Here is a 22292-nt window from a genome sequence, read left to right as displayed (position 1 = left end):
AGAGTCTTTCAATCGTTTAAAGAGTACTTGTGAGCAGGGCATGTAATAAACAGCTTACTTTCCCTTATGTGATTTTTACTTTATCTATAAAAGCACCCTTAGTTTGAGAACTACTATTCTTTGACACATTCCAATATTTTTCTTTGTAATCCTGAAAACAGCAAGGTCAACAAACAAATATTTAGGTACTTTTCCAAATAAGAAAATATACCTAGAATTCCATAAATTAGGCATGAATTTTGTTATTATCTACTCTGTGCAGCAATCTAGCTATTGGTAAATAGGTATACAACAGAAATAGAATTCTCTTAACTGGATTTGAAGGCTTCACTCTGTAAAAATGACGGCAACTTTTTTTCCCCAGCACTTACAATGTATTTTGTTTATATGTTTTACAAAATGCCATCAAATATTCCAAGGAAGGGTTTGACATCATTGATTTCATCATCAAGAAGATATCTAATGAAGATTAAGCAAACAAAAAAATTAAATTAGATATAGTACATCAAAAACCTATGAAATCAGGAACACTATACAAAGTATACAAACACTATACAAGACAAGCAAAAGAATTTTAAAGTATTTTCCTTTCTAAGAGAAGTTAATTGCTGCTATTATTGTGAAAATTCATCTTTTAAAAATGAACTTTATAAATTAACACATCGCTTAAAGGTCTGTGTTCGATGGACAACTAAGCACTGGAACACTGAGGCAGCAGAAAAACATACGCAACTTTTTATTACCTAGGATCCACTTCTTTTTCCTGTTCTTTTGCGAAAATAAAAAAATCCTCTTTCCTAGTGAATTTAGAAGAGTCTGAGATTATTTTTGAGATTGAAGAACACTGTACGTTTTTCAGCTCTTGTGAAGGGTTTGAATGCTTTTTTCCTTGTAAACTGAACTGCAATATAAATGTTAAAAAGTGTATATGGTTAAAATAACTAATCAAAAGAGAAACTGCCAGATTACTGTAGTATATAGTACAGATATTTATATTGATATTATGGTATTTGACAGGGACCAAGCACATGATAAATATAATTACATACTGGAAGATTTGCAGAATCACAATCAAATTGAGTAAATAGTTTTGCAGTCATGCTATATAAAGTAAATTCAAGTCCTAGTTCTTTGTATCATGAATATCACACTGAACACAGGATGCATGCGTGTTTGGACAACACGGAAAGGTTCAGAATTGAGTATGTCCAAACTGATTCATAAGTCAGATATGGTAAATATATCTACGTATGAAATACTCTAATTGTAGGAAATTCTGTTATCACAATATTTTTACTCACCATATTTATATTTTCACTCTGTACAGATAAATTCACTTTTGATGTGCTATTAACCACAGAAACAACCGAGTTCTGAATATTGGTCTCATCTTGTAATGTGCATGAACTGAAAATATCAAGTTGAATAATTTAAGTATTTTTACAGAAGTGCAAAATTATTTACTTTTCAGTTCAGGATTTTCTATTTATTTCCCTCTGGACTTAAATAATTTAGAAAAAAAAAATCAAATAATTCAACAATTCATGCCTTTTAAAAGTTGAAATTTCACTCACTTTTATGAATGAACAACCTTCTATGCATTTAATTATAGACACATATGAAGTACAGACAATATTTTTAATTGAATAAAATTGTAATAAATTATATAATGCTTACTCTTTTGAAATGTCATTTGTGGCTTTGCTTCTTGTATACTGGCAAAGTGGTTCACAATCATCTGCAATTTGAAGGCAGATATTTCCATGTTCCATATAAGAATGGAAGTTTTAAAAACTGAGTCACAAAACAGCCAAAACCCCTTGTAAATATTTTACATAATATGATAAATAATAGTTTGAAAATTATTCAAATGTCTTCACACTTGAAATATTTCTTCTGTGGGTTTTGGGCTAATGTAAAGATAAGCAGAGATAAGCAGTCAGATAAAATAACAAATATGCAGTTGCAGGCTGTCCAAAAAAATTTTAGTTATGACTTTCTCAACTTTCCCTTCTGTATTACATTTATCTCAACATAGGTGACATTCAAGGTAGAGTAATAAACCTGGCGGTGAAGTCAATTAACCAAAAAATTTCAAGTAGTTCTATTAATTGTATACTATAATAAATTATTCTCAAATAATAGCCTGTTAAATACTTTGGACATTGAAAACAAAGAATTTTGTTAAAATAACCTTACCTAATTCTCTACTGGCAAAGCTGCTAGCGAATACTAAATTCTCATCATCAATATAATCCCAAACATCATCTCTCAGTTCAAAATCCACATCCAAAGCATCTAAAAACCAAGATCGGCTTTTATCTGTATCAGTCAAGTTATGCTTTAAAGATTTTTAACATGTTTTTTATGCCACAGTCTCTTGGCTGTTCTCACTCACAAACACTGAATGTTTCAAAGAGAAAGCTGCAATACATTTGTAATGGACAAGTACAACAAAGACTGTTCTATGTTTTACAACCAGTTGTTCAATCTATTGAAAGGAAGATTGTCACATATGCACTTTTTCCTCAGTGTTATTTTGAGAAAAGTTATCCTCACTGTAGATTCTAGAAAATCAGGTCTTATAAAAATCACTGCAATTTCATTCTTTCCATTTGTCAGAAGCATGGTTTGATTCCAAATTTAATACTTTTAATTCAGTCCTTTCTTCTCTCCACAGTTTTCCAGAACACTCTGGATGCTGTCTTCCTCCCATACATCTAATGCCTAAGAACTAGCTGAGACAAACACATTTTCAAGCATTGTTGTTAAAATTCTTAATTAAAATGTGATAGTTAATGTTTTAAAATACTTTTTTTCTAGTGCAAAGATGACTTTCCTGTTTCCCCTCTTACTCTCTTTTCCTTTAATTTGTTGTGCTCTCTCTTTTAATCACCAATCCAATTCTCTCTGCTAATTTTTTCATCTCTCTTCTGCCATAATACCCTCCAATATCAGACAGTGCTGGAATCTTCATTCTGTTGTCATGGCCCTAATATGAGTAAGAAACCCTGAAACCCTGATCCAGGTCTCCCTTTCAACAGAGAGGTAGCAGGACAGGCCTAAAGAAAAAAATCCTGTTGCACAGACACTGGCAACACCAGGAAGGCACTGCTATTGTAATTTTGGATGTGCACAGTCAGCATGGCACATTATTTATTGCAGACACACAGACTTTAAATAAATTATAGGTTTAGGTTACTACAATTTCACAGTATATTCTTAATTACCTACTTTATTTTTTTTTTTTTTTTTACGGAATGGAAAGATACTGTATTACAGATGCAGTTAACCCTATAAAAATCGTATGAACTGATGCCTTACTTCATTAAAACTATTTTTGGTGCATTTTTTAAAATGCATCCAGCCCTATCAATATGGCCAAGGTTACCTTTTCTGCTACTAATCAATGGAAATATTTTTTAGTCAGTAATACCTGCTACATCCCCTTGATCCTGTATGATTTACCTCAAGATCTTCTTGAGCATAGATTATAGTTATACTGGAATATCCCTCTGTTGTCCCATGACTTTATTCTTTTAAAACAGCCTGCCTCCCCCAGCAACTGATGATATGGCTATGCAACAGTCTTCCATATTAAGACTAGGTAACAACTATAGCAGGTAAATTAGTATGTCAGGAAAATACAAAGTATTAATTTAAAGGAATAGGATTACAATCCCATCATCAAAACATTAAGTAAAAATGAAATTATAGAATCATAGAATAATTTGGTTGGAAGTGACCTTAAAGATCACCTAGTTCCAAGACCCCTACCATGGGCAGGGACACCTTCCACTAGACCAAGTTGCTCAAAGCCCCGTCCAACCTGGCCTTGAACACTTCCAGGGATGGGGCATCCACAGCTGCTCTGGGCAACCTCTTCCAGTGCCTCACCACCCTCACTGTGAAGAATTTCTTCCTAATATCTAATCTAAATCTTCCCTCTTCCAGTTTAAAGCCGTTACTCCTTGTCCTGTCAGTACATGCCCTTGTAAAACGTCCCTCCTCAACTTTCTTATAAGCCCCCCTTTAGGTACTGGAAGGCTGCTCTAAGGTCTCTCCGGAGCCTTCTCCTCTCCAGGCTGACCAACCCCAACTCTCTCAGCCTGTCTTCACAGCAGAGGTGCTCCAGCCCTCTCATCATCTTTGTGGACTCCTATGGACTTGCTCCCGCAGAGGAGCCCCACAGCTGAAGGCAGTACTGCAGGTGGGGTCTCACAAGAGTGGAGTAGAGAGAGGGAGAATCCCCTCCCTTGACCTGCTGGTCACGCTTCTTGTGATGCAGCCCAGGATATGGTTGGCTTTCTGGACTGCAAGAGCACATTGCTGGGTTACACTGAGCTTCTCACTGACCAACACCCCCAAGTCCTTCTCCTCAGGGCTGCACTTGATCCATTCTCCACCCAGCCTGTATTTGTACTTTGGGATTGCCCCGACCCATGTGCAGGATCTTGCACTTGGCCTTGCTGAACTTCATGAAGTTCACACAGGTGCATCGCTCAAGCCTGTCAAGGCCCCTCTGGATGGCATCCCTTCCCTCCTGCATATCGACTGCACCACACAGCTTGGTGTCATCGGCAAAATTGCTGAGGGTGCACTCGTCCCACTGTCCATGTCGCTGACAAAGAGGTTAAAATTATGCAGTACAGCTGCCAACACTTCAGGCAGTATGAGCTAAAAAATGTTTCAATTCATTTCAGCACAGTGTTTCTTATATGTCTGAGTATGACCTAAACATTGGAGATGCTAGTTATTAGCCAAATTAATCAAAACCTGATTCACATCAATCTACTGTCACCAAATACAATGGCAAAAGGCATGCAGTGAGAAGAACATCATGGTTATACACTGATAATGAAGACTGATCAGTTAACAGCAAATGTAAAAACATTTGTGGCCTTTCCAGTGGAAGAGAAACAGAAAGAGGAAATTTTTTTCCAGATAGAGATGTTTTACTAGAGATGTTTCACTAGTTATGAACTCAGTTACTGAATGATCACATTTTGTCAACTACCAAAAAAAAGCTCATGTTTCACTAACTTCTTCCAGCAGAAAGGGAATAGAAGAAAATATATAGATACAGGGGTAAAATACGTCTTGTATTAGAAGTGGCTTTAGTGGAAATACATTATGGTCATACCTTTCAGTAAGTATTTATAGATTTGGATCCTCGTATATTTGATTTAGTCATTACTATTTTATTTAAAGGTACATTTAGATGCTTAGATCTACAGTAGAAATTCTTACCGATACCAGAAAAAAAGCCAATTAAAGCCACTATATTTCCCTATACATTCAGTGTTCTATAATGCTATACTGGTTGCTGTATTGATTTCAGCAAGTTTTTTACAAGTATATTCAAATCAAAACAGTGAAAATCATAATTTCAAACATTAGCAATAACTTACTACTCTTTCCATAATCCCAGGATTGCAGTTGTTTCTGAGATACTCCTAAGCTATTAACATTAGCTACCTGGTCCACTGAAGGTGATGAAGGTGGTGAAGATGACCGTTTATTGCTAGACTCATAAAAAAAAAAACAAAAACAAAACAAAACCAAAAAATGGCGACATGTCAGTAAAACAGTTGCAGAAAGTTGCAAAATAATTTTATTCAGAAAACAATTTTTAGTTGTTACAACTTAACATACTATCTAAAATAAGACAGACTACTTCTTTGTTACTTATATTAACCAGTACCTTGGCAATGCTGGCAGCAAAGGTTTAGGTGTAAAAACAAATTGTTTGAGATCCACATTTTGAGCTTGATTTAACATCTGCATCTGAAGAAAGCAGATTATTGTAACTGGTAAGATATAAACATACTGATAACCATTGTTTTTTAATAATCTTTATGACATAATTAATACTGTATCAAGTTAGCATAGTTTTTGAAGATCATATATAAAATCTTTCTGATGAGTTCTTATCTAACATAATCAGTTAAAAAGGTTTGAATTACATGCTTCTAGTGGAGTTATCCAAGTACCCTGGCACAGTTAGACTGGTTATCACTAACTCTCATCTGTATTAGCTATAGGCTAAATCATTCTGTATTGCAAACAAGCAAACAAAACAGTGAGGAAGAAATAAAACACTCCAATATCTTAAATGCCATTCTTGCTACAGAAAGAATCAGTTTACTACTACATTCAAAGGGATAAAGTATAAGCCATGAAATCTTTCAGAGGTTTAAAACTAACATGGTTGGTTTTCTTATAAACAAGTGGATCTACCTGTCAATGCAAAAAGATCTCTTAGTAGCCTTACTCTGATAAATACCACTATTTTTTTTCATTCAGGTCATATTTTGCCAAATCCAAGTCACAGTACAGTACCTTCCAATGATGCCTCTGTACCTCACCCACCACAATCTATCAAATGCCATAAAAGTAAAAACAAAGAGTATATGCACAGGAGTGGAACATTGGAAGTATTCCAAACAGCAGCAGAACCTCTCAAAGATTCCTGGACCTTTGGCACCTTTGTACTTATTTGCTTTTTTCATTCCACACAGAAAAGACAAACTTGAATGTTCATATTTAGTTATAAAATTCTCTCTGCAACCAATATATAAAAATATGTAACAGATTAAAATAAATCTATTCAATGTCTGACTATTCAAATGAACCTTTAACCGTTTTACTGGGGGTACAGATGAAATAGAGTTCCTGCTCCTTAAATCAGCTAGGTACAAAGAAAACTTTGAATCTCCATTCATCTCAGACTTTGGAGGTACTCCAGTTTTACCTGAGAAAAGGAAATAAATAATCTTCAGATTAGTTTAGAAGCGATAAATCCTAATTCTTTCCAGATGAATGGGAACTGCCCCTAAGCTTAGTATCTTCTATTAAAAGATCCTAAAATATTTAACACTAATTAAAAGGTTTAACACCAATATTTATAAGAAGTGTAACAAGCTTGACATTGCTGTTAAATCATATGCTAGATATTCCAAAATATATTATTAATCATTGTAGTATCTGTACAAGTGTTATTGACAAAGCTTTTTATTACTGCTTTTATGACTGATTCATAGCAACAACTCAGGCCTGACTATCTTCCTTACATTGCTTCTGTTAATGTAGCTATTGGTATAAATGATGCTATTCTAAATTATATTTGTCTAAAAGTAACAGAAATAGATTTAATTAAACTCACAGCAGTCATGTCCACACACATCTTTATTTTTACAACGATGGTTGCATTCTCTGTTTCCATATTTCTTGTAAGTCATCTCTTGTTTAGTTCTGCCTCCTAGATAAATATAATACAGAAATACTCGTTTATTTCATATGTATTGTTAAGAGAGTACTTCATGCAGTAAAAGATGGGCTAGAAGTAATCTGGGTCACTAGAATTTTGTTGCCTTCAATAAAACTTTGGGCTGCTCAAACAATGTAATTGGAAATTAATCAGTGCTATTGAAAAACAGAGGTACTACCACATTCCCAAATTCAAACAGTAATATTAGATACCAAACACTCATGATTTTTCTTACTTTCAAATTCATCAAAGAATTGCACTGTAGTACTTGACAAGCAAAAGCAGCAGCACTTATTTTTATTATACTTGAGAAAGAAACAGTATGGATAAATAAAGATCTAGCTCTCTCCTGAAAGCAAAATTCAGTTTTCTGTTGACTTTGGTATTAGCCAGATGTTATCACCTGACCGTTTACCTGTATCTACTTTTCCTGCTGGCAGAGTTTGTGGTGAGCCATAATACATATCAAATGAAGATGCAGCTTTCAGGTTTTGATTTGTAACCACTTTACTTCCCACTGTTTTCGGTGTTAAGTAAAAGGCTGTATATGCTTGCTGTATATCAAGACCGACTTTGAAAAAAAAGACAAAAATATTTAAAATTGCTATAAACTGTTTCTAAACTACCAATTTCCTTCAGTAAGAAAGTATAAATGTTATCAAAAGACCATGGAAATTTGTTAAGATGATGTACAATTAAAAGCACACTATTACATGAATGGATTATGATCGAGATTAAAAACCCAAACATTTTTAGAATTAAAGACGTGGTTACTACATGAGTAACAAAATTAGTCCCTTTAACAGAATTTTTCTGTATTGTTATAAAACTACATTTATCTGTGGCTTTGCCCTGCTGATACAATTTTAACTTTAAAATTGTACTACAGTCTGTGTTACAGGAGTACCAGCAGCTCTGTATTGGCAAAGGCGTAAAATGAGTATGTTGATAGTACTTTTGAAGTTGAATGCTAATAAAGGTTCTAGTTCTAATTAAACAAAGATTCATATGAGACTATGAGAGACACCATTTGTAAAAGAGTATTTTTGTCTTTTATTAGGCAAATATTGCTGGAAAAAGACAGACTTAAAAAATGAGAGATTTCCTTCAAGTCTGAAACAGAAGCACACTTTAAAATAAGTAGAGACTACAAAGACCTGCTTTTAGTCTAACTTCACTGTTACCAATTTCAGAGAAATTAACTGTTGTGTTGAGTTTTACTGAACTCAGTACAACGTGTAAATAGCCAAGTAGTAACAAAAAGACAATTTTTTCTTCATCTCTGTTTGGTTAGAAAACCCTTCTTTTTCCTGAGCCACAGGCTTAGCCATAGGATTACAGATTATTTCAGGCTTGATTATTGTAATAGTCTCAATATTCAATGTTTAATATGGAAGCACTAAATATACTTCAGCTAATCTAGCACACAGCAATCTTCTTTACAGGTAGGGCATGATGACAGAATTTAGTACAGTCAGTCTGTTTTTAAATTGTATTTCAAAGTTCTGTGTTTCAAGGTCATCACTGTCTCTCTTCCTCTGCTGCTATAGTTCTAGTTCTATGGAAATTGACACTGAGGGGACCAATGTTTAAATCTACACACGTTAAGGCACAAGATTTTCCACTGTAGAAATTTCTTGCTACTGAAGTGGACATAAATCCATATCTAATACTTTTTTTATTGCAATGCAAAACCTAACCATTCACAGAGACAGCTCTTCCCAGCATAAACAAGCTATCAAGCTGATAGGTTATCCCTACTGAAAGTTAATTCAACTTGAAGGCGAAGGGCAAAAGAGAATCCTAATCTGTATCAACAGAGCAAAATACTATCTCCTAGTAACAGTTTTGATGTTTCCCAGTTCATTAATATGTTGGTAAATGAAACAAACAGATATGTAATTAGGACTGTTAGGTAATACTCAACTCAGTTAAAAACATGTAATAGAATTTTGTTTCCAGATCAGTTCCTTTTATTATATTTTTGGCTTGATATAAAGTGTTTTAATAATTTATTCCAAATTCTTATACAGTTGTTTTTAAATTACAAGCATACCAATCGACCTACCATAATCAGAACTAATTAAATTTATACTAATGTCCTCTGATTTAAGAGCTCTTTTCACTTCAATTTTCTTTTTCCAATCTCCAGTTTTCAGCAGCACAGAATCCCTGTAATGTATCGGTAGAGTTTTGTTAGACATGGACAAAGAAGACCAGACTGTATACTATGGCACCTGTAACCAAGTGAAAGAGCCTTTATTTGGTCTCAGTTCTTGGATTTTGCTTGATAAGTGGCCTAAGAATAACCTTCCAATAATATATGATTTATGGGCATAAGAGAGCCAGGATCCTGCAGATCATTTTCAGTTCTGCCAAAAGTGCCAGACTTTGGCCAGAACTCATGTGAAGTTCATGCAGTAGGAAAAGATTTTTTTTCTCTTTTCCCATTTGCTCCAAGCATATCTTAGCCAACTGGAGAATTTAATTCCATCTCTGAGAGAAAAATAATTTTGAGAATATGATATAATTACAGAAATATAGCTAATAAAAGTAACAACTTGAGAATGTATCTTTTTAATAAGTATTTTACTTGTTTTATATTTATGTGGAAATTATTATGACTTCCATAATATGACATCAGTGTTGTACAGATGTTTACACATACTGTCTGTACTGACAAGCACATTGGCATGTTTTTGGGGTTTTTGAATCTTGTGCAGTATTTTAAATTGCAACAGTGAGTAGAAAGTGCTGTAGAAAGTATTGCAAAAACTGCAAGTCACAGGAAGGATTAAAAGCCAACACCCTTAAAAGATGTGATGCAGAAGAACCTGATCATACATACATAATCTTCTGATTAAAAATGACTTGGTTGTCAGCATCTCCTATGACCAATGTAACATAGTGAAAGTCTGTCGCTGTCCTCTTTGTCTGTAGCTGCTCATAGTTTGTTAATTTGATGGTTACTAAGATTTCAGCCAATGTATCACTATATTTTGGAAGCTAGGAAAAAAATTATATAGAAGAAGACATAACTGCTAAAACATGCAAAGTAAAATATATGCCTTTCCATATATTTTTAACTGTTGATACAAGCAAAAAAAGCTCAATTCAAGCCATTTCAATTTGTGGTACAATTTTTCTTTGTTGTTCTGAGACATTATTATACTAACTTGCCCATAGCTGAATATTCCAAATTTGACTAAGTATTGAGAATAAAAGATAGTCTACGTTAAGCCCTTGAAAAATTCTCCTCTGTTCAATGCAAAGGGAAAGATGCAAGAAGAAAGCTAGGTATATTTTCGTATCCCAGCATTCCTCTATAAGTTATTTATGATTGTTAAATCTTTCTTCTGAGAATAACTTTAGAGATACTCATGTGGTATTACATCATATTAAAATCCAAAATAGAACTGATTGTTATAACAATAGCATTTCACACATTTATTGAGTTTTTAACTTCAAAGGTGTCTTCATTTGTACCAACTTCACAAAACACTTTAAGGCTATTTTTCAAATTTTGCATTCCAGAAAGGTAGAGTGGCTATGTGACCTGTTTGAACACAAAATGCATATCAGAACTTCAAAGCTCTTGATTGCACATGGAATTGCACCCTTCTTTTGAAAGGGTACCAGCTAGGGTAATGTAATCATTTACTGTTTCTCTATATTCCTAAGTATGACGTAGAAAATAAACATGAGTTAATGATTCTTCACTAAGTTTATATGGATGTTTTTCTGTCTCTAGGGTTTGTTTATATTCAAGATAGAAGAGACCTCTCAGACTCACATATAATGCTAGAATGTGGAATATACTGGTTTGCATCTGTACCATAAAATGCTATTAACAAGGTGTGTGTGTGTGTGTGTGGGGGCAATGTATTATAAGAAATCTGTATTCCAAGACTCTCCTTTGATGTTTAAGAGTTTGATTATACATGCTAAAATATTGTGTAATCTTCTATCAGCAAAGGCTCAAAATTTCTTTAAGTCAGAATTTGCTCTTTCATTTAGTAATACCAGCATAAAACCATAAAATAAATAGAGAAGCATTTACCTGTTCAATGTCAAGTTCATATTTTGGAAGGTGCAAAACAGATTCTTTTATCTGGTTTCCAAAAGGAGGATGTCTGTTTAAAATCTGCAAAGATTTAATTTCATTTCTGATAAATTCAGCTGACCAGAGATGCCAACAGAAATGTAAATCCAAGGAATCAAAATCACCAGAGTAATTATGCCATCAACAAAAGCCCTTATCACTCCTGGTTCTCTACTGTCAGTGATGCCCAGAAGAGCAACACAACCAAAAGAAAATTCCAATACTTTTTCATGTTGTTACGACTTCTGTTCAGGTAAACAGCCAATGAACTAGCCAATGACCTCAAAACCTGACTACTCAGGTTTTACATGAGATGACTCTTCTATGTCGCCCTAGCTTTAATCAAAAAACCCAAATGACAGGAAAACTGCAACAGGGGGCAGAAAAGAGAAATTAAATTCCAAAAGCCAAAACAGAAAAACCCAAGTAAGATCTATTTCCTTTAGAAACCTGTTGTATCTTCCAGAACACTGGGAAAAAAGTTTCCTCAGAAAAGAAGCCAAGAGCCAAAGAACTTGTCTGGGGGTAAAATCTAACTTCCCTAAAATAAGATGTGTTTTATAGATTATTCAGAAGAATTCTATTCTATGACTACCTTAAATTAAAACTAGCAATAATGGAAATTCAGGATTCTCATCATTAACATACATTAAGAGAAACTGTAAATATATATTCCCTTATATTTTTTCTGATACTCCTAAAAGAGAAAGGCATATTGTCCTTTGTTTCAAACCACGTTAATAATGAAATTTTGCCTATTTAAACAACTGTTTTCCAAAACCAGCCAAATCAGTGACATCATCCACATTAAATTTGCTAGAACAAAACATCATACACGTTTTCAAGGAAAAATAGCAGTAGCCAAGTATTTTTTTTTCATTTCACTAGTATAAATAAATAAACCACTTAAAACACTCGATTTTGCTGACAATTATAGAGCAGATACATGTGAACCATACTGCTTCTACTGGTAACAGTATTACTACTCAATATTTTCCTTATCATATTTATCTGTGTACAAAATAATAAATTACCAATTCAAGTTCCCTTGCATTTGTGTCTTCTATTTTTTTAAATGATGTCAGCCCAGCATTTACCATAGCGTTTGACAGTGATACACCTGTGAAAAGTTTTATGCTGTTAAATGACAATCACTAACCTCAAATTATTCTCAACAACTGCATTATAGCAGATAAAACCAAAACAGAAATAATTTTATAGTATGTTTGTCCTAGCTTTTTGCCCAGCAAATCACTAAATTTCTTTTCAGTTGATTAAATATTTTAGTATTATTTAATTTCACTTATCCATTAGTAAATAGAAAAAGAAATGCAATAAAAATCAAACATGAAAACATTTGATATTTCAATAGTGACAATTTTTAGTTACATTTTCCAGAATAAAACAGATGTTAGATCACTTTCTACAAGAGTCAAGAAACATGTTCAGAATATACATGATGAAAAAAAGCACATCACACAGCATTCTTTGTCTCAGAAATTTTTTCCCTATCCAAGGAATTATTTAACTGTGTTAAAGTCATAAGGATCTCAATGGTTTTGAGCAAGCTAATAATGAAATTCACTCAAAAAAAAATTATTATAATCTTGTAGGAGTCTTTCAGGATTTAGTAAAAAAATCCCATGGCATATCTGCCACAGAAGCAGACTGGCAGAGAATTCCACATACAATCTTATTCCTCTTTGTGATTCCTAGTTCTTTCAAACTTCCAGTGAGATTTAGAGTCATCACAGCATATGAAAAGGCATTTTCCTTACCTGGAATACAGCCTACTACATTAACTGCAATAATTTTAGATAAAAGATAGTAGAATGACTATGTGGATTCTTGATACGTAATTCTGTAGAAATCATAAAAGAGATCTGAAAATTAAGTGGGAAACATCTTAAGAGACTCTTAGGTTGCTTCTTGGAAGACATTACAGCAATTTTATAAGAAAATACTCATTTCAACTCAAGAATTTAATGATTTAGAGAAACAGAAGACCTTTTGTCCTTTTGTGTATATTTGAACATCTTTTGGGTCTGACTTAGGGAAAGCATCCTCTACCATCTCCCCTCTCCTTTGCAGAAGTTCTGCAAACAGCCTGAAGACTGAATACTCTCATGTATTACTTCTGCGGCTACCTCAGTTAGAGCTGTTGACTTGTTTCTTTATAAGTGAAGCTGAAGACTAGTTCTTTTGTCCTAATTCCTAAAACGGCAGAAGAGTTTCCAACAGCGAAGAAGATATGCGATATAACCAAGACCTGTCCTCTTTATCTATTTCTGAGCAAGAAAAAAAATGGAGGTGGAAATCAAACTGAACAAGTAGTAAAGGTGATAAAATCCTGTACAGCAACTGATCATTATTCTGTCTGTCAGAACAAGCAAACAGAAATCGAGCATATCATACGGCATCAAGAGGGAGCATCATTATTGGATAAGAGAAACAAATTGAGATAGTTGTAGAAATGCAGTAAGAATTCAACTGAATCCTGGATCTCGGTAAGGCCAAATGTCAATTAAAGAACAGTCACTCTTATAAAGGAAATACTGATTACTAAGGCTTTTTTAAGATTAAAAAAATAACATACCGAGATAAGAGTTTAAAAATTAGGGATTTCTGAATATGTTACATGGTATCAGTAAATTTCTGTGAGCTCAAACAATTCACTTAACTTCACAAAGCCATAGAATAGGCTCAGCAGCCATAGCATGACAGAGGTCAAGAATCAGACATCATAATAGAGGCATCAATTCAGTATTTGATTCAGGAAAAGAGAGTGAACTGTCAGCAGACAGTTCAAAAGCAGCCTGTGAGCAGAACAAATGGAACTTCGAAAGTTAGCTATTCTTTGTAACATATACTGCAAGAGCAATGACAGTATAGGAAAAAAATACCAAAAAAAAAAAAAAAGGAAAACAGGACAGAGATGTGTGTATATATAGCACATCTACTATTAAAAAACTAAAACTGGCTTTATTCTATTGAATATAGTGTACAGGAAAGGATTTGTCTACACTGCAAGTGCCACGTTTATTCCACTCATCCTAATCCCCTAGAAATGTTGAACATGAGGCAGACTCCTCAGATGACTGTGTGCATATCAGCACAGATCCAGAAGTAGTGGAAATGGGTTCCCACCACACTGTATTGTGCTGCACACAAGCTAACAAGCCCTGTCCCTTACTTTGAATTCACAGGAATGAAGCAATACAGCTTCTGCACCTGTGCTACCAAGGCTGTAACATACTGTACCATATGGATCTTCTGGCTTCGCTATTCTCTAATTTGCAGATCTCTGTACAATACAGTTCTGTATAGAGCAGATGTGTCTTTAAAGAATAATTACAGAGAACACTGCAGTGAATTCTGAAAGCATGAAGGTATGGCAAGACCAGACATCAAAGCAGGAAGCTATACTATTACCTCAAACAAGTATAACTACATTTTTGTAATAGAGGACTCTGTATTTCTGAACTCTTTTAAAAATAATTGTGACAAGTCTGTACTTCCAGCCAGAAGTTCAGCCAGTAACAGGATACAGTGATAGGAAGATTACTAGAAACTTGTGATCCTCATGTGTATAAGAACCTCATGCAAAGCAAATTTATTTCACGATTCCTATCCATATCAATGCAAATTAAAGGGCTTTCATGCATATGAGTAACAGGACCAACAGTGACAGCTGTTTGGAAATGAAGGCATAGCGTAGTCAGATATGCAATCACACAAATGTGGAATATGCCCAAGATACTGAGATGAACACTAAGAAAAAAAGAACAACTCTGAAATACTTTGAAAGCCTGTAGAAAACTACTCAATAGATTACTTTTATCATAACAGACTATTCTGATAACTGTGGTACTCAACTGTGGCAAATGAGTAATTAGGAGACTCATTTAATTATGTAAGCAGACACCTCAGAAATTAGCAGGCTAATTATAAATTTTGATTCTCTATCAGATTACAGCTTTGTAATTTCTGACTAGTACCTACCAATTTTTTCCAGTTGTTTAGACACATGAAGTGAATTTTCCCAAAGTTTGCACCTGAAACACTTTGCTAAAATCAAAGAGTTTAATAAAGCAGAAAAGTTGTTCTTAGATGATGCAAGAAAGTCTGATAACCCTGTAAAAATAAGATTGACTTGTATTAATCAAATAAAATGCAGCTTATTATATGTACCAAAAGATTAAATTTTACCATACATCTAGTAACTCTTAAGCCATTTCTAAATATTCTGCCAGTATCTTGTGTCAAAGTAAAGTCTTGAATAGGAATGCATCCTAGCTGAGCCTGAATAAGACTGGAAAAAAAAAAAAATTTTTGGTCTATAAGCCATACTGTAAGCAAAGTATAACATAAAAGTTTCTACTGGAAAACAAAAGAAAATTCAGAATAGAAACAATGAAATTCAAGATCTGGTCCTCTATAAAACTATACAAATTTTAGCAGGGATTTCAACAGCCATAAAATGACAGCTTTTCAATTATAAGTAATAACACAATATAATATTTACCAGTTTATTTTCATTTCTCTTGTTTTTATCTTCCCCTCCATTGGAAACCTATGCATGAAAATATACATATTTTCTGCTGTTCATTTTATTTATTGTTAAAAAGATACTTTCCTTTTTCAACGTATTTATTTTTTATACCTGATAGTTATTTTGTCCTTGTCTTTATTCAAAGTGTTCAGTATTTTCTTTTCATTTGTTCTTAACTTGACATCGAGAAATTCTGTGCAGTTGGATATCATTGTAATCTGTAACAATTTAACTTTTTTATTAATTGTTTTTCTTTGCCATTTTTTCTACCACTTCTTCCAACTTTTTTTAATAAAATGCTTTTTAAAAAAATTTATTTTGTCAACACTATGACCATGAAAAGATGGTCAATCAGTTCCTTCTAATACTGACCAACTTCATTTCATCTTCCTATAAAGGCTATCGTATAACAAAAGGGGAAGATTTTTCTTTCAGTTTTTAGATTACTATTCCACTTGAAATTATCCAAAAATCAATCACACTGCTAACACTTTATGACATAAAAGACAAGTATAAATAGGTTTTGTTATCTGTTATGTATTTCACTTTACTTTCTTCATACTTTAGTAACAAAGATAGCTATAGGAGAACAGGCATTCCATTTTTTCACAGCCAATTTGTTCTACCATAGTATTTGCTTGAAAACAAAATGTCTTTTGTGACTTAACAGGTTGTTGTTGCTACTGTTATCTGACAGAGGAAAATTACTTAAAACAGAAAGACAATAACATTCCTTTAAAAGTAAAATCTGCTCTCCATGCAGTTGGTTTTTGCCATAAAAAATAATCACAAAACAATACAGTGATTAATACATAAACAGCTTCAGCAACTTTGTATCTTCATAAGCAAGGTTATTGAGGGGAGGAAGAGTTGGAAATCAAAAGATCTGAGAGTACAAAGCCTCAAAAATACTCCATGTGGAATTTATTTGGATGTGTTCTCTAAAACTTTATACTTTACATAAACAAAGCCTAAGCTCTTTAAAAGAAATAAAAACTTCTGCTTCTTTGATTCTGTTTAAAATCAATTGAACATATGTAAATTTTCTTTAAAAAGTTAAATTACCAATTCATTTAAAGTCTCTGTTCCCTTAATTGTGAAAAATTGTTTCACTGTATCAAATGCAATATAATACCACGCCATTAATCTTCCAGTCTCTGTAAAAGAAGAATATACCTTAAAAAATATATATGCCAAGTAATTTTTTAGCGTATTTTTTTAAGTCACAGAATTGAATCCATTTTCTTATTACAGGGTTCTATGAGATTTATCACCACTGACTCAGTATGTTATTGCCCCTAGCTGTCTGATGAGTATTACTGACCCCATCATAGAGCAGCAGAAAGAAACACACCAGTTACAGTTTTCTCCAATGGAGATGAATTCACACTAATATACCAGACTGTGAACTGTGGTTGCTGAGAAGCCAACCACCTCTAGCAGAGGATTGTAGGGAACAGCAGGTATTGATAAAACCTGTCCTTCATTGCACTGTGCCACATCTAATTATTCTGTGATAATGTTCTGTAATTGTCTCCTAATGTGCAACAAAATTTCCAGGAACAACAAGAGATCTGTTCATGGATCAACATTAAGAGAATCAACTTCCATGATTTGTTAAAGAAACTTGCTCATATATTCTAGTCAAAGTCTCTCAGATTCTACTCTCTACTACATTCGTGTACTCCTATTAATGGGTCAGAAGAATAGTTGTGACCTTTTGTAGTTCACTCCTATTTTAACATCACTTCTGAAAATTAGTTTATTTTAAAAAAGTGTTACCTGTTGGTTTGAAATTATTTGCTTCATCCATCCTGATCAAATCAAAAGATGATAAATCATTTAAGTTCTTCAAACACAGTTCTGTCAACAATTTGAAAATATATGTACTTTCAGTTTATGCAGAAAAATTACCTATGTACAAGCCAGACACATCATCATCAAATTGCAATGAATATATACCCAATTCCACTGACCTCAAGTAAAGGTTTTAGAATATAATCCTGTTTCTGCTAAAGTTGGTGGTTAACTTCTGCCTGGGGAAAGCTCATTCAGAGATACTTGATACAGGACAACCCAACTCTTTTTTAGTAAAGCAAAAGTAGCAAAGTAAAAGAAACTAGAGGCACAGAATGCAGGCTGCCACATTCAGTTCTGAATCACAGACCGGAGAGCCCACAGTATTTATACAAAAGATTTCCGCTATAGCCTTAACACTTAAACAGTTGAAATTTCAGATATTCACAGGTATTTATGAATCCTTCATAAGAAATTTTCATACTGTATCAGGTGTATTTGTATTTACTTCACTAAATCTATTTAGTCAGATACCTGCATGAGGATGAACAAAGTGTTTTGTTTTTCTCTTTCAAAACCAAGGTTAATTAAAAGGCAAAAATTACATTAATACAATGTTCAGAATTTCAAAGTTGGGAAAGCACTCAAAGTGATAGTTCCCATAGCAATGAGGAATCATTCCCATTGCACATGAAATGTATGAAAACATAATTAACTATACACATTACTACAAAATATTTCATGTGTGCAGGGAAAAGGAGCTAGTTTCTCTACGAACTTTAAAAAGATTTTGGTTTTAGATTCAGAGCACTTCAAGGAAACATAATCCACACCTAAAAGGCATTTTAAGTGAAGCCTTCTACCCTAGCACTGTCTGTAGAGGCAATTTCAAACCATGCCTTCTCCCATAAAGACTTATTTAGGTAGTAACATGCTTCATTTCCTCCATTCCTTTCAACCTAGATGCCAAAATCAGAAGTGTCCTGCTTGAAAAGACAGGAAAAGGTAGGAAACAACTGAACGAGCATATAAACTAGGTAACTTTTCTTACTGATAAGTACTCCTTTTTTTTTCCTATCTGCAAGTCACAGTCAATGTCTCTCATATTTGGAGACTTCAAGCAGTAGTGTATATACTAAGTATATTCCTGGAGGTGGGTCTTTGAAATCCTTACACAATAAACAGCCTTAGCATAGTTCCACCAAGCCCAACATCAATCACAAATTCTTCTACACAATTGTGTAAAATTTAAAAAAATGTCTAAATGGAGTCCAAGTATTGGTTCTACAAATTTCAGGCCATATATCAGTCTATGTTCACGTACCAGGCCCCCCTCCAGATTTAAGCTCCAAATGGTCTAGTATACAAATATACAGAACTATGATTGACATGAGGACTTTCACTGAAGAGAGAAAATTGTATTTGTAGATTTGCAAAACTCCATTTACAATCTTAGTAAGTCTTTTATTAATATACTTATTTTGGATCTACTAGAAAACTTACATTTAAATAAAGAAAGAGTTGTATGCTATTTCCATATTAAAGATGAGAGGCACTGATTCCCAAACTAATTAGTAAGCTGTATGTTTTCTGATGGAATTGTAAATAACTGAAAAGCAGTATAAAAAAAAAAATAATAAAAAAAATCGGGTTCTATTCAAGTCTTAGCAAAAAAACTCCCTTAAAAGTAGTCTTCCAGTAATTTTTACAGTATTACAGGAAAAACCTGGTGCTGCTAATTTTTTTTTTCTTCATTGTACCTGTAAAGTTGGATGCCTCATTCTCACATTACTGCTCACTTGATGACCAAGTGCAATTTCTTAATTATATATTTGCATTCTCTTAGTTCTTTGCTATTGTATTATGCATTTGCTATTCATATGCAAATTTTAAAACTAAATTTGGAATTAAAACAGCAAAATAATTCTTAAGAGGATCTCCTGAATCCATACATCTGAGATATGAGTGATATTGCATGGAATGCTCAATGCACAGAAATCTTAGAAAGACTGCAAGTCTTCCCTTGACATCCCTAAGCAAAATGAGTAATTCAATCCATAAGTGCCAAATTTTGGGTAACAAGCCAATACACTAGAATGTACATCTCCAATGCAAAATGTCATGATCACAGAGTGGAATTCTCAGATCATACCAGTCTAGACGTCTGAATAGCAAACCTATACGAGTACTGTGACTTACCTCCACAAAAATACAGAATTTAAGATTTGTTCCTATCCTCCAATTCACTGAGTCCACCACTGGACAAGATCTGCCACACTCTGGAGTTCTCCAAAATTCCTTTTTCACATTATTTATGCATTTTTGAATGACCAATGCAAAAATATCCATCATAAAAAAATAACGTGTTCTCTGTATCCATATGCTCTTTATTATTGCTGCTTAACATGCTATAATAATCCAATTTTAAACTGTTTCTGAAGAAAGTGAAGATGTTTACCTTTTACATCCTTTGTTTTCAAGGCTAAATTTATGATGAAGGGAAGATGACAATTTCTGAAAAGGGCTCTTTTGAAAGTATAGTAACCGAAATTAATGAAAGCAAATGAGATCAATCAAAGGAAAATTAGGAAGAATGACAAGCAATCAAAATTAAAGTGTTCTGCTCCATATTTCTGAGTATGTATATGGAGATGAGGTAGGTAAAGGCATTTAATTTTTTTCTTCTATACAAGAAAAACTTTTCCACTGCTCAAAATGTACTTGCAGTGTTTCAAAAGTATTAATAATTAAATAGAATCAATAGCACAACACAGTAAATTACATTTGTTCTGTGAATGGGTGTATTGAAATTAATGGAGATATATAATAAACATGGATGAACCTGCCCTAAAATGTAACATTTTACTGAAAAAAGCTGAAAAGCCACTTACCTTGTAATTTTGCTTCAATTCCTATTTTATTCAATCCAGATGAAAAACCTTCATGAAAAGACAAAAGGCTTTTTAAGCTAATACAATGATATGCTTCCTCCTCAATATCAGTACCCATCAAAACAGATTTGCTGAATTTTGGGAGCCAGGCAAATACCCCAAAGTGAAATACTTGTCAATATTTATTATACTGGGAACAAGTCAAAAGCCTTATATAGTGTCAGTATCTAAATATAAGTAAGTGGCTGTTAGAACAGATGTGCAAAGGTAAAAGCTGCAAATATTCCCCTACGTAAAATATCATATTCCTAAAAGTTTCAGAAATGTCAGTGAGCAAATTCAGGTGTAGAGTTTTCCTATTTTAGAATGCAGTAGGCCACCTAAATGGTAATATCCATTCAAGTTCTAGATGTGCTATGTTCCAGTCCCATCTATGAATCCTTAAAAAAAAAAAAAAATTGTCTCCAGCAAGTGCCCAATGTCATCATAATCAGGTGTAGAGCAAGCAGCCAGGAACAAAGATATGGCCAAGGCTGGGGACCGAGAGGCTGTTCTGGACAAGACAAATTGAAGACACCAGCATTAAGATTACTGAAATTTTGTTTTAGAAAAACTATGAAATATTAGACAAATATTTTTCTTAGGAGCAGATTACATAGTGCTGAAAACTACATTATGGCTTGATATTGCATTAATACATGGTCCAGGGTATTAAGATCAAAAGAAACAGCACATTATGAAGCTGTAAATGGCTTCATAGTTTTTAAATGTTATACCATGCTGAAACTCCTATTACTTGTATTAAAACAACTGAAACTACTGTTCCTAAAAATGTTACAGGCCATATTACACATCTTGTTTTCAAGTCCTTATGAAATAATAGTCCATAAGAAAATGAAAGAAAAAAATAATATGGATGTAACACATCCTAGTGTCATAATTTAGATCAATTAAAAAAAAACAAACAACAAACCATAATGAGTTGGATTTTTTAAGGCTCTAATGTACAAGAAGGTTGATCGTATCCATTCCAAAGCTACAGCAACATCTGTGATAGTATGTAACACTATTTCTGCATTTAAGTGTTCGACAAGATGCCTGTGCAAGCTAGGAAAAAAAAAAAAAAGGTAAGTACTGTTGCCAATTAGCAGTATAAAAACTGTTAAAACTATTTTTGGGGGACCCCCCCCCAAAACCTCAAACCTTTCCCCCAAAATCACAACAATTTCATGTGGTTTTTGTTTGTTTTTTTACTGTCAACTGTTCACTTTAATCGGTGAAATCAATAGAAAACTTTAAAGAATATGTAAATAATCAACAATGTAATTTGTTTATTATGGCTTAATGTCCAGCAAGCAAAAATAAAAAAACCTGTTAACTGTAAACTTTCTCAATTATTTAGAAAACAAAGCTACATATATTTAAAAGTTACAGCACAGTGTTGATATTTTGAACAGATTTGAAAAATTAAACCTTAACAAAATTGCATGAGCAAAATTTCCTCTTTTATCCTTTAATGTCTTAACTTTCCTACATATTTCTCTTGATATTTTATTCACATCAAATGAATTCTGTAGTCTGGTATTTTCAAGACTATCATCTGAAAATTCAGAGACATGATCTGGGTTCAATTCTTGCAATTTGTCTTTGCAATATGTACTTTTTCAGTTTCTTCAGTTC

At 33.4% G+C, this 22292-nt stretch overlaps 1 protein-coding gene across 1 annotated transcript in view; it reads right to left on the bottom strand.

Annotated features, from left to right (window-relative positions):
* Positions 1 to 392: 392 nt before the first annotated feature.
* HFM1 (HFM1, ATP-dependent DNA helicase homolog (S. cerevisiae)) overlaps positions 393 to 22292 on the bottom strand; it is a 40166-nt gene continuing 18266 nt past the window's right edge. Inside the window, 21 exon segments of the mRNA XM_009708006.1 lie at positions 393 to 459; positions 744 to 901; positions 1302 to 1407; positions 1678 to 1738; positions 2200 to 2298; positions 5412 to 5524; positions 5699 to 5787; positions 6636 to 6754; positions 7166 to 7261; positions 9339 to 9442; positions 10119 to 10276; positions 11331 to 11414; positions 12407 to 12492; positions 15375 to 15506; positions 15587 to 15684; positions 15898 to 15945; positions 16036 to 16142; positions 16990 to 17081; positions 17707 to 17787; positions 20613 to 20660; positions 21586 to 21719. Coding sequence (XP_009706308.1) covers positions 393 to 459; positions 744 to 901; positions 1302 to 1407; positions 1678 to 1738; positions 2200 to 2298; positions 5412 to 5524; positions 5699 to 5787; positions 6636 to 6754; positions 7166 to 7261; positions 9339 to 9442; positions 10119 to 10276; positions 11331 to 11414; positions 12407 to 12492; positions 15375 to 15506; positions 15587 to 15684; positions 15898 to 15945; positions 16036 to 16142; positions 16990 to 17081; positions 17707 to 17787; positions 20613 to 20660; positions 21586 to 21719 — 2080 coding nt within the window.

Source organism: Cariama cristata, unplaced genomic scaffold (genome assembly GCF_000690535.1).
Source record: "Cariama cristata isolate BGI_N322 unplaced genomic scaffold, ASM69053v1 scaffold21619, whole genome shotgun sequence".
Taxonomy (NCBI): domain Eukaryota; kingdom Metazoa; phylum Chordata; class Aves; order Cariamiformes; family Cariamidae; genus Cariama; species Cariama cristata.
This window is presented reverse-complemented; position numbering and strand designations above follow the sequence as displayed.